The sequence below is a fragment of the Lepisosteus oculatus genome, chromosome 9, assembly GCF_040954835.1.
Source record: "Lepisosteus oculatus isolate fLepOcu1 chromosome 9, fLepOcu1.hap2, whole genome shotgun sequence".
Taxonomy (NCBI): Eukaryota; Metazoa; Chordata; class Actinopteri; order Semionotiformes; family Lepisosteidae; genus Lepisosteus; species Lepisosteus oculatus.
Window position 1 is genome coordinate 535896 of NC_090704.1, and position 15345 is coordinate 551240.

The 15345-nt window shown below is 41.6% G+C and overlaps 1 protein-coding gene across 1 annotated transcript in view; it reads right to left on the bottom strand.

The window, feature by feature from the left end:
- The window catches only part of LOC102691221 (collagen alpha-1(XXIV) chain), a 101952-nt gene that overhangs the window by 67120 nt on the left and 19487 nt on the right, over positions 1-15345 (bottom strand). Inside the window, exons 3-7 of the mRNA XM_015355241.2 lie at positions 13727-15051; positions 8831-8884; positions 7088-7141; positions 3565-3618; positions 2884-2937 (exon numbers count right to left, since the gene is read on the bottom strand). Of these exons, the coding sequence (XP_015210727.2) occupies positions 2884-2937; positions 3565-3618; positions 7088-7141; positions 8831-8884; positions 13727-15051 (1541 nt within the window). The remainder of the gene's footprint in view (positions 1-2883; positions 2938-3564; positions 3619-7087; positions 7142-8830; positions 8885-13726; positions 15052-15345) is intronic.

The window sequence follows — 15345 nt, forward strand, 5'->3', positions numbered from 1 at the left end:
TCGAATGCTGGAAACTGGCCAAAACATCTAACTCATTTCCAGTCGCTGTCACAACACTCCCCCAGTTAGAGTTAATAATACTGTACAGAACTCAAGACAGCGAGTGAGGAGGAAACAAAAGACGTTGTCAAAAAAAGAACTGACACGTTTATGACACCAGAGCAGGTTTTTTCAATTTAGAATAGCAGAAAACAATGGGAGCTTTCCATACATCTCAGATTTATTCCTACGTCCTTACGTTTGTGGTACATTACAAAGGACAAATATAAATAACACCAACTGCACTATGACATTGTATTTTTTAATTCTTTATTTAACCAGGTAAGTCAGTTGAAAGTCAATTCTTATTTATAATGAGGACCTGGTCAAGAGACCACTCCAGTTCTCCAAAGCAATGAAGGAAAGAATAGTTTAATAAATAACAACAGAACAGGATAGGGTTGTGTTAACAAACATTAAGTATCAGGCAGAAAAGATTTAATTACACAACTAAAAAAACTAAAAAATTAAGAGGATAATATCACCTCTGCAAATCATCCCTGTCACGGGCCACAGCTAATTTAAATTATTTGTGCCAAGTGGTGACAGTTGCACTTGAAATGTTATACTTCTATAACTATTTCCTTGAATCTGTACTATATCTGCACTAAAAGAACTACATATTTTATTGTAGGACAGCAGAGAGCTGCAATAAACTGAACAAGACATTAATATCTGAATAATTTGCAACCAGAAGGACTGTACTGTATGCATGTTTGGCACCTTTTCAGCTTTCACCTTTCAAGAAAAAGCTATTAACATTTTCTAACAATAATCCAGTGACCAAGGAGGGTAGTTTGTGATCATTCAGTAGGAAAACATTTTTAACCATATTCCAGCAATTATCTAGAAATTGTATGTATGTATCCATGAAACATACAATAATTTGCAAAGAAACCAACAATCCCAGCAGGTTTCAGGGTGGTACTAATGTCAGCCAGGAGAGGGAACTGCAGATGGCATTTTCAGAAATGACACACCAACACATGTGCTGCAATAGCTCATATCAAATGCCTGCACACAATCTGAATCCTGACTCTTGGACAATGGGTATTTCTGAAATGACCCAAGCCCTCCTCATCACTCACGGGTCTAGTGCATCTTTAGGAAACAGCACTCAGAAAGGGCCCTTAAGCATGTGCACCATAGCTCACATGTGTAGGATAACTCAGGGCTCCGGTCACAGCCCATCTGCTTGGTGTTGCTGACCTAGAATGTGGTCTGTTGTCCTGAACTTCTGCTGTTCCCAAGTGAATACCATTTCCTGACCTGCACTAAAGTTAGAACAAACCATAATACAGTGAATAATACATTGTTGGGGGTTCTGTTGCCCTGGGCATTCTCACTTGAATCATAAAATCATATTGCACTACTCATACAAAGAGTTATTAAAGTAAATATTCTTTTTAACAAATACACTGAGTGCCACAAGACAAATCTATCACATTGGTTGATGTCTAATCTGTGTAATAAGTGTTCAATAAATGGAAATCTAAAGAATTCACCTTGGACTCATAATACTAGTTCAGACTTTCAAAAGGAAAAGAAGGGTCTATCATAATCATAAGAACATGGATAAAGTCATTGTTCTTTCTGCCTGTTTGAAAAAACAAGATTTGTAAAAATGTTAACTTCTGCCCAAGGATATTGTCTTACATACAGTATATCCCTCTGTGTAGTCTGAAATATAATGGGTGGACATTTATGACTGAATTCTTTCCTCAGATTGGAGCAACTAATTTCAACTGAAACCACCCAAGCAGAGCAAATCCAGTACAAGGTATTAACAAGAGGTCATGAGAAGTTGCAGGGATATCATAAAAATCTGGAAGCACGGTATTTTCTTAACAGAAGGGTCCAGCATGTCCAACATGAAACAATTTCCACATTTAAGTGAATTACTGTACTTTATTAAAAGACTGAGATAAAGCCACTAAAACAAGGTGTACTGTATAAACGAGAGGAGGCCATGTAGCCTATCTACCCCACTTGGCAGTTAGTAGTTTATTGATTCCAGGATCTCATGCATTCTTGAAAAAATGGCTGCAATATTGTTTTTCTGAAGGAAGCTGCCCACTTTCCAAACTAATCAGGTATGAAAACAGAATAAAGCTATGAAACTGAATTTAAGTATTAAACTAGGGATTAAGACCTTCCATAAACTTTAAGGGACTTGAGGAATGAGTTCACGTGACTCACCTTGGATAAAAATACAATTATAAATACTTAGACAAAATACCAAAACCATATCATAAAATTAATCATGAACCTAGCATCTCTTCAGTGCATCTGTTTTCAGAGTAAATAAATAGATTTACTCACTATTCCTCTTTTTGAAGCTTTATAACCCATGTCATAGTAACACTGAATGAATGCTCATGTAAAGCGGCCCTTGTATCAGCTGATGTTACTCACTTCCCTGTGCTTGTTTTTACTCTGACTGCCCACACTGTTAGGATGGCAGTTGGCAACATGTGCTCAGCTGCAGGGGTACGAGACAGATTCCAGCACCGTGGCTGGTGAGAACAAGTCCTACATTAACCCATGGGGCTGCTGACATTGCTTTCCACACAGCGCCCCATTTCTTGCGAGTTTACATTTCAAAGCAAAACAAAATCTTACTGAATTTACTAATACTGAATACTTACTAATTTATTAATACTGAAAACAACAAACAGAGCTAAAGTATATAAGCTGAAAAAGACACTGAGAGCGCCCTGGTGTGTTCATTAAAATCCACAAGACTTCACATTTGGAACCTCTTTGTCTCTTCATTTGTCCGACAGGTTTACCAGTGTAAAAATACCACATTGCATTTGCCCAGTTTCTTGATCACAGTCTCACCTCTACACCTGGAACACCTGGCTGTCCCAGCGGCCCTGGAAACCCTGGGTCACCCTGGAAGGAAAACATGGATCTTCAGCTTCATGATCCCCTCTAGTTCGGAAAGATCCAGTAGCTCCGGTGATTAAAGGATTCACCAACTGAAGCGGAGAATGGATGCTTGCTAACTTTTCAATCAGTGTGCGTGTCTTATGGGTCCTTCATATTTAATTGACCTTTCAAGTGCCTAGTTGTGACTTACAGTATGTCATTATTTTATGTCGAAACTTTGTCTTAAAACATTGGCTAGGGGCAGAGCTGAAAATCAAACTTTATTTAAAAATGTTACAGGGGAACTACTGAGATTGGCACGCCTGTAAACAGCCTGCTGCAGCCCCGTTGCATTCCAAACCCTCTCCGTGTACAGAGCAAGCCCAGAGTTCATCGACACTGGGGTGTCTCAACCCTGCACTGCATGCTAACAATAACACAGGGGTACAGCCAGCTATAAATCAGGGAGCAGAGGTCACAGAAGCACAAGAAATTACAACAGCGAGGAGAAAAATCCATGTCAAAAAGATGTATTAAAGAAATTAGAAAAAGAACAGTCATTAAATAATGTCCCAATATGAAAAGCACAGGGAGAAAAATAGACACAGTTTACAGGTGAGCAGCAAAAGGCTCCCGAGATGGACACCCTACCTTCTCTCCAGGTGGAGCCTGGCCTGGGGACAGTCCCGGATCTCCTTTGGCACCCTGTTGCACAAGAATTCACTGCATCATGGTTCAAATACAAATACAGCAGATTTCAAATTCAGAGTATTTCCAGCCTGTTAATAATGGCTATATGGCCTGAGTTTTGCCCAAGTACATATCACTTTATAACCATGTTCTTTTCACTTTTGTGAATTCACGGGCTGAATTTAAATGAAGTAACAGAGTTATAGAGTACGGTACTGTGCACATCTGGGAGCAGTGATCTTAGCGCTTCTCAGTTTTCAGAACATGTCAAGGATGAATCACTGAAATGAATTAGAGTGGAATTCTTTTGAGAGCTAAACTCTGCTTTTAATGAATTAAGGAAAAGTTTCAGTTTCCAAGAGAAAACTAATGCCAGGAAAGATCTACAGAGATCATGTTTCAAAGTACAGTAGTAATAAGACATGTAAACCCACGTCTTGGATCCATTTATTTGTGATATCAGGTTGATATAAACAGAAATTTATCTCTTGGTGAATTTAATTTGTCTGTTTTAATGGATGAAAGCCAGACTTGATGTCAATAACACTTCCTTCAATGACATTAGAAGCTGAAGTGCCTCAGATAAGACAGCCCCTACCTCACACCACTGCTGCACAGTACCCCTCCCAGTCCACACTCATCCCCACCCTACCCGCTGCCCCCCGGCTCCATGTTTCAGGCTTTGGGGACCTTGGCCACATGGACAGGTTGTCACCTCTCCAGATCAAAAAACCATGATCCCTCAGAATAACCATGCAAACATGTCATTCTGCACTACTGCTCTCAACAGGAGACATTTGGTTATATGAAAAGAAGACACAAAAAAGATCCCAGTCACCACATGGATGGAAATCAGCACAACTCTCACTGATGGGCTATAGCCCCTGCCAATTGACTTGTGGAGTTTTACAAAGAAAATAAAAATGTTTCATTCAAAACTATATACATCTGCCATCTGGTATATTTCTGTGTGTATTTCTTGTCCTTTCATTTCATGCTCATTTTGTCATAGTGGATTCTTGTGCTTTTTATACAGCCCAGTATGTTTCAGAAATGATAAAAGGCTCCTATCTCTGTTCTAACCAATGACAGATTTGCACAGAACCTAAAAATAAAGAGAAATGCTCGAGCCAGGCTTTGTCTTTCTTCACAATGTGTTTTGCAGCAGTGTCTCAGTCTGGTGTCTGACTCATCTGACAGGTCATCACACTGCTGTTTCCTGTGACCTCACATGCAGAGAATTCCAAGCACCTCATGGTAAAACCCCCAGATCACCTCTCCTCACAACTGTGCAGGGGGAGTGCTGGGTGTTTCTATCACTGGTCTGTGCTATGAAGAACCGCCCAGCAAAATTTAGTACCGCCATTCAATTCCGTTAAGGTTTAGTTAATCATGTGAAATGCAAAAGTAGAATTTAACTGAATGCAACCATGCCACACAAGAGTCAGGCCACTTGGAAGACCTATTACATGTAAAGATATCAAGATTTTTTACAGAAACCTTTGTGATCTACGTGTTGCATTTCATTTTCAATTTTCTTTCTCTTTTCAAGTCATATGTACTGTATCTGCAGCTTAATGACCTTAGAAATAAATTTCTCTTCCCTCCAGTGAATATAATAGACAGAATTTAAAGGCTTTGCCTCTGTGTACCCTCACACCCTGTCCTGAATGCAGAAACTGAGAATTCGCTTGCAATGGCGTTTGGCAAGGGACCAGAATATGTGGATCTGCACATGGTCCACGGCACTCAGCGTACAAAGCAGGTACAATCCCAGGGAACACCAGACAGCTTTAGGCCAGCTTGGAGCAGGAGATCCCAGATGTGACGCAGGGCTGAGAGGTGAGAGGGAATTCTGCTGGGTTCCATTCATGAAGGAAGCTTTTTCACATCTCAGGAAGCAACTGGCAGGTGAGCAAGGCTGCTGCAGCAAGGACTCAGTGAGCTGGCTGCAGGACTGTGTTCTGCCCAACTGCACCAGACTGCAAGATTTTTCGGGACCGCAAGACATCGGAATGTCAACCTCCTCGGGCTTTTCGGAGAGCTCCCACCTTTGAGGTAGTGGGATCAATGTTCTTATTGTCTATGTGCTTTGAACATTTCCTTAGCAAGTTCCATTTCCACAACAACCCATGTTTCTGTAGCCGGCAGAGACGCATCTGCATGTCCCACTACCAAAACACTACACGAGCTCATTGTTTCCGAAAGTATGACTGGGAAACAGGAATTTTAAAACATGGAAAATGCCTTCAAGCAAGCATTGCTTCAAAAAGGGGATTTTTGAATGTTTATGAGATGGTGGTAGTCTTGGTGGTGATACAGGGCAATGCTGCCTCACAGCTCTTGGATCCTGGGTTCAACTCCAGCCTGGGGTCCCAATGTGGGGAGCACGCAGGCTCACCCCATAATAACGTCGGCCTTCTCTGGGTGCTCCAGCTTCCCCACAGTGCAAACGCAGCGTGAGGGAATGTGAGTGCTATAAAACAGACCGACATCCGCTCCAGGGTGCATCCAGCCCTGAGCCCACTGTCAGCTGGGTTAGACTGCAGCTCACCGCCACCCTCTACTGGACTGAGCAGTTACTGGAAGTAGGTGGTAGTCTGGGAGAAAATGCCCTGGGCTACAATTCTGCTGTACATTTGTGAGGGGAGAGAAGGACAGAAATCTAAATGTGCTTGTGCAGGTGGCTAATTTGTTATTGCTTAAAACAAGAAAAAATGAAAAGGGAATTCTTCCAAAAACTGTGATCTACAGTTCTTGAGCTGCAGTTTGTGATATTTTTACAATACGACTACAAACTGTCTACCAAAGCAGTGAAAGTTAAGAGGTTTATTGGATTCAGAAGTACCCTAATGACACTGCAATTTTTCTTTTTTCAATTTTTGATAAATTTATACTCTGCACTTTGGAGATACTAGCATGGATACAGTCTGATAGTGCACCATACCTGCATTTTTTCTTCATGCATCTGCTCTCCACTGATACATTTCAAATGGTAAAAAGAGGTATTTTGTTGTTATCTAACAGCACCTTACAGCTTATTGACATTTCCATCAAACCAAACAGCATGGAGAAACTGGAAGAAAGGGAAGTATTTGGTCTTTTATAACTTAATAACTATCTCAAATCACAATATTTATTTTCATGTTGAAAGGTAAAGTAAGACCTTTGAAGCTTAACTCTATTATTAAGAAAAGTGTCTGGCAGAATGCATTGATACGTCAACAGATTTTATTAGCTCAGGATCAGGATCTGTACTGCACGAACACGTTGCTCTGTGGAAAATATGAGCCATTTAGGATTAAGCATCGCAGATCCTGAGCTGGAATCTGGGGAATGAAACTCATGACAATGAAAAATACAGGAACTCTGTCCTGACTGTGGATTGAGCCTGGGGCACTCTTCTGAGCTTCCATAAGGACCAGATAATAAACTAGAGAAATATTTCAACACCGTCCTTGAAATGTCAGTACAAAGGGCTCACCTTCGGACCAGGCAGGCCAGGCAATCCAGGGTTTCCATGTGGTCCTGGCAGTCCCTGGGAACCACAGAGAAGGGAGGCATCAATGAGCACATTGTTGAACCACACTTTCCCACACACGCCAAAAACAAAATCTCTTTAAACCACACCTTTTAATTAAATCAATACTAACTAACAGGAAACTTGGGTTTCCATCCTGGTGTGTCAGGTTCACAGCCATGTAACTGTGTTGTTAGTTTTATTTAGCCATGCTGCACACGTCACGCTGCGGGAATCCCGTGTGCTGGAGAACAGGGGTGGCGTCTTCCCCCGACACCGGGATACTTGAGATTTTACAGTGCGCCTCTAAAAGACCACTTCAACGCCTCAGCCCACATTATTAACTTTATTACGCTCTCAATATAAAGAGTTAACTCTGAAGAGATCTCAAAATTGAGAGAGAAATTTTAAATTCCACTTTTTAAAGCATAAAAACAGGATGTATTTAGGATACAATTTAGGAATTGTCTCATCTGTTTTTCTGAATGAAAACTGCTCAGAGATTGAGCACTCCTCTCTCTTGTGAACAAAGTGCGATTAGGTTTCTTTGGAATCTTTGTGGGTTTTTTTTCAGAAGGCCACCTGGGATCTCCTGTATGTGTTACAGGAATGAAGAACCTGTCCTTAGTCTACCTCTCATTTTCATGAGAGGCTCTCACAGACCTGTTTTTTTCCCATTTTTATGAGCGGATGTTTCAATACAGCTGTTTAACAATTCTACCAAAAAATGCTACCATCTGCAGAAAGCTACTAACTTTGATGTTGCAGGAGGAAACAAAGCCGCTGTTGCAGCCAGCTTTTTGATTGCAGTGCTGTCCCAAAGCACTGGATAAAGTGCTTCACCTTCCCAAACATGCAAGTATCTTGTACTGTACACGCACGTCCTGAGCAGTAACCAGCAATACAGACTACTTGCTTGAGGGTCCCTGTCTGACTCTTAGTACCAAGATGATGGAAAAATAGTTTTTAGTTTGAACGCTGGCGCTCTCTGACCCCTCTTCCCAATATGATGTGCACTGCTGGAATTATTGGCATTCTTCAAGACACAGTTAAGTTGTCTACCTTCTGCTCAAGTTATTTTATTGTTAAGTGGGGCAGGTTCCACACTGGCACAGCCCTCTCTGCAAGAAAATTCCACTTGCTCCCAGTTTCAAATGCATTTCCTTCTCAGTTTCCATCTGTGGTCCCTGGTTTCTAATTCACTACTGATTCTCAACAAATCCACGAGGCTGGCTTTGTGAATCTCTGTTAGGATTTTGAATACTATCAGGTCCTCATATTCTCTTAGTCTAAAGAGACGAGGTTCTTTTAGCCTTCTGGGGGAGGACTCACATTGTAGGAGACAGGATTCGGCCACAGAGAGTGAGGCCATTCTAGCCCTTCTCATTTTGCAAACGTTTGCATTAGCTAGAATACCATCCAGTGCCACCAGGGAAGTCTACGCGCTCTTCCTCCTTCTTGCCCACGTCTGGCCGCAGGGCTTGCGGCGATGAGGCGGGACGTGAGAAACGCACAACTGGCGTATCCAAGTGCATCTAAATCTAAACCTATAAAAAACTACAGAACGTCTGCCCATTCTGTAACGTACAGGATTAATAGCACAGAAAGTGCCCCTGGGCAGCCCTAACGAAGGGAAAGCAGGAGTGTGGGGCTTTGCTGCACAACAAAGAGCAACAGCACACAGAGAGACTCCAAACCTCTACTTACCCGAGGGCCTCTTCTTCCAGGAGGGCCAAGCAAACCAGGGGGACCGGGGGGACCCTGGAGCACGAGAGAAGAACAGGGTTTCAGCTGGGAGGCAAGCTGCTGTGAGACGCTTCAATCTAGAAACTTGCAGACTACAAAACCACTCTTCAGCAAGGTGGTGGTAATGGAAAACTGGCTGAACACTGGAACACGATTAAAAATAACAAAAGCTGCTCACATACAGCCCCCTTACATTTCCTTCCTTTACAACTTCAGGAGCAACATGTGTCTTCTCTCAAATCCCCAAAGAACCTTGGCCAACCCAACGTTCTCCACAGAGACGTTTGACATTTCCAACTGCCTAATCATCTTTGCTCTGGAAAAGTGTCTTTGTCTAATCCCTGAAACACGCTAAATTAATTGAATTGTTTTTCCCCAGCGAATGAAAATCTACACAGGAAAGGGAGCTGATACTGATGCTAAAAGAGATGAGACATAAATGTGAAACATTAAACTGTGTAAGTTTGGAACCAAGGTAGTTCATCATCGCCTCCTCGTCACAACCATGATCTCACAGATACAATCATATCGCATATGGTTCCGCTACAGCCATCTGCATTTCGTTTTTCACAGTTCTTAGCTGTTAATTATGGGGAACTAAAGACTGTACAGGAACCTCATAACAAAGGTGGAAGAGGAGTGTGTGTGCTTAGTTGCCATTACTGTGTAAGTGCAGATTAAAAAAGAAAGCCTTCTTTAACCTTGCAATTATTCCTCTGAACAGATGCTTGTGGCATATAATACACCATCCACATGAGGCAAATGGGTGACATCGATTAAGAGGAGAGCAAGTACAGCTGGCAACAGATATTATGTATATATTAAAAGCAAAGACTAGCTAATCATGTCACACTGAGTAGTGTTTACCAAGGAGAATGAATACCACGATGGTACACAGATCTGAAGAGCCCTGGATTTAAAATCTAAGCTCTGTACAAACATGGATTAGTCTTACTTTGTTAAACATACTTCCTTTTCAATAGGTATGTTTCATATCACCTATAATTTCCAGTTATTTTGATAAGGCATTCCATGCTCCCTGCCTGTCGCTGCCTGCCCAGATTTGTAAAAGCTCCTCAGAGCCCATCGCGGGCAGTGACACTTGGTACTTGTGTGTACCATTCAAAGTTTGTCTGCATAGTACAGTATATCCAGAATGTGTCCAGTTTTTCCTGTCGTTGGTCCAATAACAGCAAATATCACAGTTCACAAAAAACTAAAAGTGACCGCCAGTACGCCCTCCGATTTCTCCTGAAACTGAGACTGATAAAACTTTCTGCTTAAAATGACCTAATAATGTGAAGAGCAGTCCCTCGGGCTGAGGGTACACCAGTAGAGCACGTTACAGCAGAGAGGGCAGATCCTCCTCATGAGCCCCCTGTCTCAGTAAGAAAAGACATCAAGAGTTACATGACCTCGAGAGTTGACTAAAAGTTCAAAGATTGCATTAATAAGCCAAATAGGTCAAATATAAGCTTTCATGTGCTGGTTTACCTAATTATCTTTATTAATTTGTTCCCCTATTTTATGACTATGTAAATCCTTGTGTTCCTCTCTCTACTATCTGCACTGGAAAGCCCTGCAGGTACGGGGCTATGTGACGACTCCTGGTGTAAATAACAAACCCAAACACAACCACTGGTGTAATCATTTGATACTGTACTGAATGTTAATGCAGGCAGTTAAGCACAAGAATGATTTGAAAACTGAATAATTGCCAGAGATTAAAGTCGAATTGAAGCCAAGGCAGCATGAGAAGACCTGAGTGTTGCCAATACAAAAGATGATAGACAGCCATCGTTCATCTGTTTAATATGAAAGAAAACAGTTCAGAGGTCTTTTGCTGAACTCTGATTACGTCAAATTTACACATTACTGTTTTTAGAAAATATCTTAGTGATGCAGATTAAGCATTGTGAAAAAGATATGATGAAAAAGTCCATTTTAATATTTATTTTCAGGGAATTTCGTTAAGAATACCATTAAGGTTTATAACTGTCTATGCATTTCCTAAGAATATTTTGCCACTTACATGAAAGTTTATTTAAAATATTCCAGAACAGATCAACATTTTGGGGAAGAGATTTGTTGTATCACCTAAGAAGTGAACAGAGTAGCAGATACAACAAAATTACTTTCTTTCAGGAGGAAGCAGCATCACTGTGTTTGCTTTGCAATGTCCAAACAACCTTGGAATGTCACAACAGAAAGTAAAGGCTAGAGAACAAGCCCGTATATCACAGCTGAAATTATTGTTAAAATCATGGGGTGTTTTGACTCTCTTAAATAAGGTTTTGGGTTTGGAGATCATATCTTGTAAATTCCCATCCACAAAAAATCTCCCAGTAAAGTGGCCTTATTCGCTCTGTGTGTGTGAAAACTTTGAAGCCAGAACAGGATTTTGCATTCAAACATTCAACACCACACTTCCTCATAAAGAAGCAGGAAACCATTAGAGAAGACAGCACAGTGCGCTCCTAAACTCTGATTAAAGTTGGATGAGAATACTAGTTTGAACAAGACAGTGTCTTAAACCTTATCTGCTTGCATGTTTTTTTTTTCAATCAATAACGTTTTTAAATCATGACTTTATGAAAATTGTCCTTATGAAAATAAGAAAAGGCTGAGAATTTTACAATAAAAATAAAACGATAGTGATGGGATAAAACCACAGTGGTGGTTTGGAAATGCATTAAAAAGTGTGTCCCTTTGAAGAGACAAGCTCTCTGGTGCCTCTGCTGCCCCATGAGCTGTTCACCCGCTCAGCCACTCGCCTTGAGCTGCAGCACCTTGTGCTGAACAGATTTAATCACACGCTGATCGTACTGCAGTGTGCAACCCGTACTGCACTGGTGTCCATTTAACACAAAGCTGTGCTTTGATGATAATACCACATTATTTATAAATGCTTTTAAAAAACTCAGAACCCTGTGCAATACCACACACACAGTATAGAGTGCATAAGAGAAGTAATAATCCCCCCATAAAAAGTTTAACTAAATTAGAGGTTAAAACAATTTTTGTTTCACTACCATAAAAAGACAGGACTTTGAGAGTCTTAAAGACGGAAATGGGGAGAGTCTGGATGGACGGTTTTGGTGCTCCGGACAGCTTATTGTGTGGAGTCTGCTCCTCGGCAGTAATTAACAGTAATTCTCATTTAAGAACAGGGACCCAATAACTTGCTGGGTGATTCCATGTGCAATGAATACAGTGTTGCATAAAGGTGTCATCATTGAACATGCAAATCACCAAACTTAGATAAGATTCTCATAAAAACTTTAAATAAAAGTTTTCAGAGAGACTTGTAGAGCTTGACTTTTATTAAGTGTACACAAAGGTTTTGTAACTATTCCATTACAGTGAAGAAAAAAAGTTTAAGATGTTCGTCTATCCAGAGACTAGGATCCAGGCACTGTGGATGTTCGACTTGGGTAGGGGTGCAGCACCCCAGAGCACCAGGGAATCAGGGCAAACGTCAGGACTCCAGAGGTGCACACGCTGTACAAGTTAACTGCTGTGGTAAAACCCACTGTGTTTATAAGAGCACCAGCAAGTATGCAAACAACAGCAGCCCATTCAGCCACTTAGAAGGTAATCGATTCGCAGGTCTTATCCAGCTGTTTCATCTGCATCTGATACAAATCACTCCGGCTCAAAACACTCTGGTGTAGCTCAGTCTAGTACAGTATATCATAAATAATATGCCACCTCACCTGGGTTGACAATGTCTTTTAGAAAACAGGGAGAAAGCTGTGGGATGATCTCCCAGTATATGTAACAGGCATGGAAGAGTGGCTGTGTTGTGGGTATCTGTGATTTAGGACAGGAGTTTTCTCTGACCCATGTGGCAATGTCTCGGAAACTAAAACACATGGTTCACTGTCAAACACCACTTTAAATATTAAAAATATTCAGGAAACAAATGCTACCGACAGACAGCCTGGTACTGGGACTCACAAGATCTCCATTCAAAGAAATCTTCTCCACCACAGGTTTTACACACGTTTAGGATGTAGATGTACACTGTAGCTGCCCTAGTAAGAAAGGCAATACAGCAGTCAAGTCTTACAGAAACAAAGGAGGAATTAATATTTTAGCATCAGGCAGAGAAAAGGCTTTAACTGAAAAGTGTAACCCAGGTGGAAGAGAGAGCTCCTTGAGACATTTCTCATTTGAGAGACAAATGGCAACACAGGGAAAAATAAAAAATAAAATGATTTCTAATTTCCATCACAGGATGATTTTCATCACCATCAACAACAGCACTAAAAAAACAGCTTTCAGCTAAATTAATGCTAGGAGCCAGGGAGCATAACTCACTTGCCACATTTTAGCTCAAGATTTGTTCCATCTACTGTGTATCTTAAACTCGGACAGACGCCTGGGAATCACAGACAGTGCCACATCAAATTCAGATTTGTTCTGTATGTCTGAGAGGCATCATCTAAATACTTCAGAGTAAAGGTTCACAGCACAGAATAACACAGATTATTTTCCATACATATGTTCAGAAAATATATGAAAGTCTGTTCATGTGAAAAAAGATGGAATGGTTTAATTTAGAAATCTCTGTCATCTCTTATGAAATTTAACCATCTGTTGGCACACATAAAAAAAAAAAAAACATCTGGAAGAGCTACCAGCTCATTGCTACGCTGAAATGTAAATATACACTGTGTGGCCAAAATGATGAAACTTTGTCTTCAGGCACTTACAGTATAAATCAGCTCTGATAGCTTATAATATATTTTTGAAGACCATTTTCAAATAATCTTTCACATGTTGCGGTAACGCACCTCTAAAAACACATTTCTACTGTATCTGCCGTTAACCAAAACAGTGATAAAGACTCACCGGGGGACCAGGCTCTCCTTTCGGTCCCTGTAGCCCATCATAATCAACAGAGTAGTCCATTTCTCCATAGCTGTAGTCATAATCTCCCATGTCCAGGTCATAGACCTTGTCGGTGTTGTAGTTTGTCTCAGTGTAGGCAGGTTCCTCCCACATGTCCACCAGATTTTCAGTTTCCTGGGGTGCCCTGTACAAAGTGGTGTTAATTCTGAGCTGACCTCCCAGTAAACCATCTGTCGACTGCCTGGATCTGCTGCTGCCACTCAGGATCTCTTTGATCTTACCCTGCCTGGCTGGCGGGAGCGCCGGAGGGGCGTCACTGGCAGGAGTGTGCCCTTTATTTCGGCTGTCGTTCTCAGTGGCATTCTCCGATGGACTCCCCATGGATCCAGACCTAGCCGAAGATGTTCCTTTCCTCTGCCCCACACCAAACGTGGCCAAACCACTTTCAAAAGTGTTTCGACGATGGAGCTGCAAGGATTCCTCAGGCAGAGCTCTTGGATTTGGGATTTCGGAAGACCTGGGATGTAAATCCTGGTGCCACACAACACTACTGCCTGAAACAGCAGAGGCACTTCCAGGTTTTCTCTCCATTCTAGAATCCTCGGATAATGTAGGGTTTACCTGGGATTCCACCACATGCAGGTTTGAAGTCATATGACCATTAGATTCTGTACCTATGTCAGGGGTTGGTGATCGGTATGTGTCTGCAAGGCGACACTGTTTTTTCACATAGTTGCAATAATTTGTAGAGGCCTGTGCAGAGGGATAAATGTCCAACTGACATATTACACCTTCAAATTGAACAGCTTTAATGTTCATCCTTCCTAAGGTGAGGAAGCCTTCAGAGCTCAGCTGCTGAGGCCTGGCATGTGTCTCCTTGTTGAAATACTGGCCTCCACATTGCGCATGCAAGGACACCGACTGCTCACGGACACCGATGGCAAAGGAGTGCCACTGCCCGTTGTGCACATTGTAATTAAAAAAGACTGACGTCTTCTCTGCAATGTAAATGACGACCTTCTTCGGCAAAAGCTGAATGCCAAACTGTAATCTGTTTTTCTTGTTCCTGACACTGAAAAGGAAAGCATTGTTCACTCTCTCTGAGCGCAGGCTCACAATGATTGTGAATTCGCTCCCGAACTCAGTGGAGAACAGCCTCGCTGTTGGAGCCTCAATGCGAGCACCTCTTGTTAGAGTAACTCCTGCTTCTGATAGAAGGATGCCCTGAGGAAAAGGTGGAGGAGAGGATGACGGGAGAGCAGTTGTCCCTGAGGAGTGTCTCTCTCTGCTGCCTGTAAGGCCAAGCTGACGAAGAATATCTACACCTGCGGGAGGAGAAGAAGGAAAATCATCAGCTCCCGTCATCCTGACTGCATCCAACAGGCATTACAGGATGTGTTCTTTCAAGATAGGAAGTGCAAATAAATGGCTTTTTCGCAGTGTCCAAAAGTACTGAAATAACTGAATATATTTAGCAAAGATTACATTAACAATTAAATAAATTGCATAAAAACCAAAATAAAAAAAGAATACAGCTTGATAACATTGAGAACCATTGAAGTTTTAATGACATCAAGCACAATCCATCATCACCCCACTGCTGGGGCCCTAATGTTTCC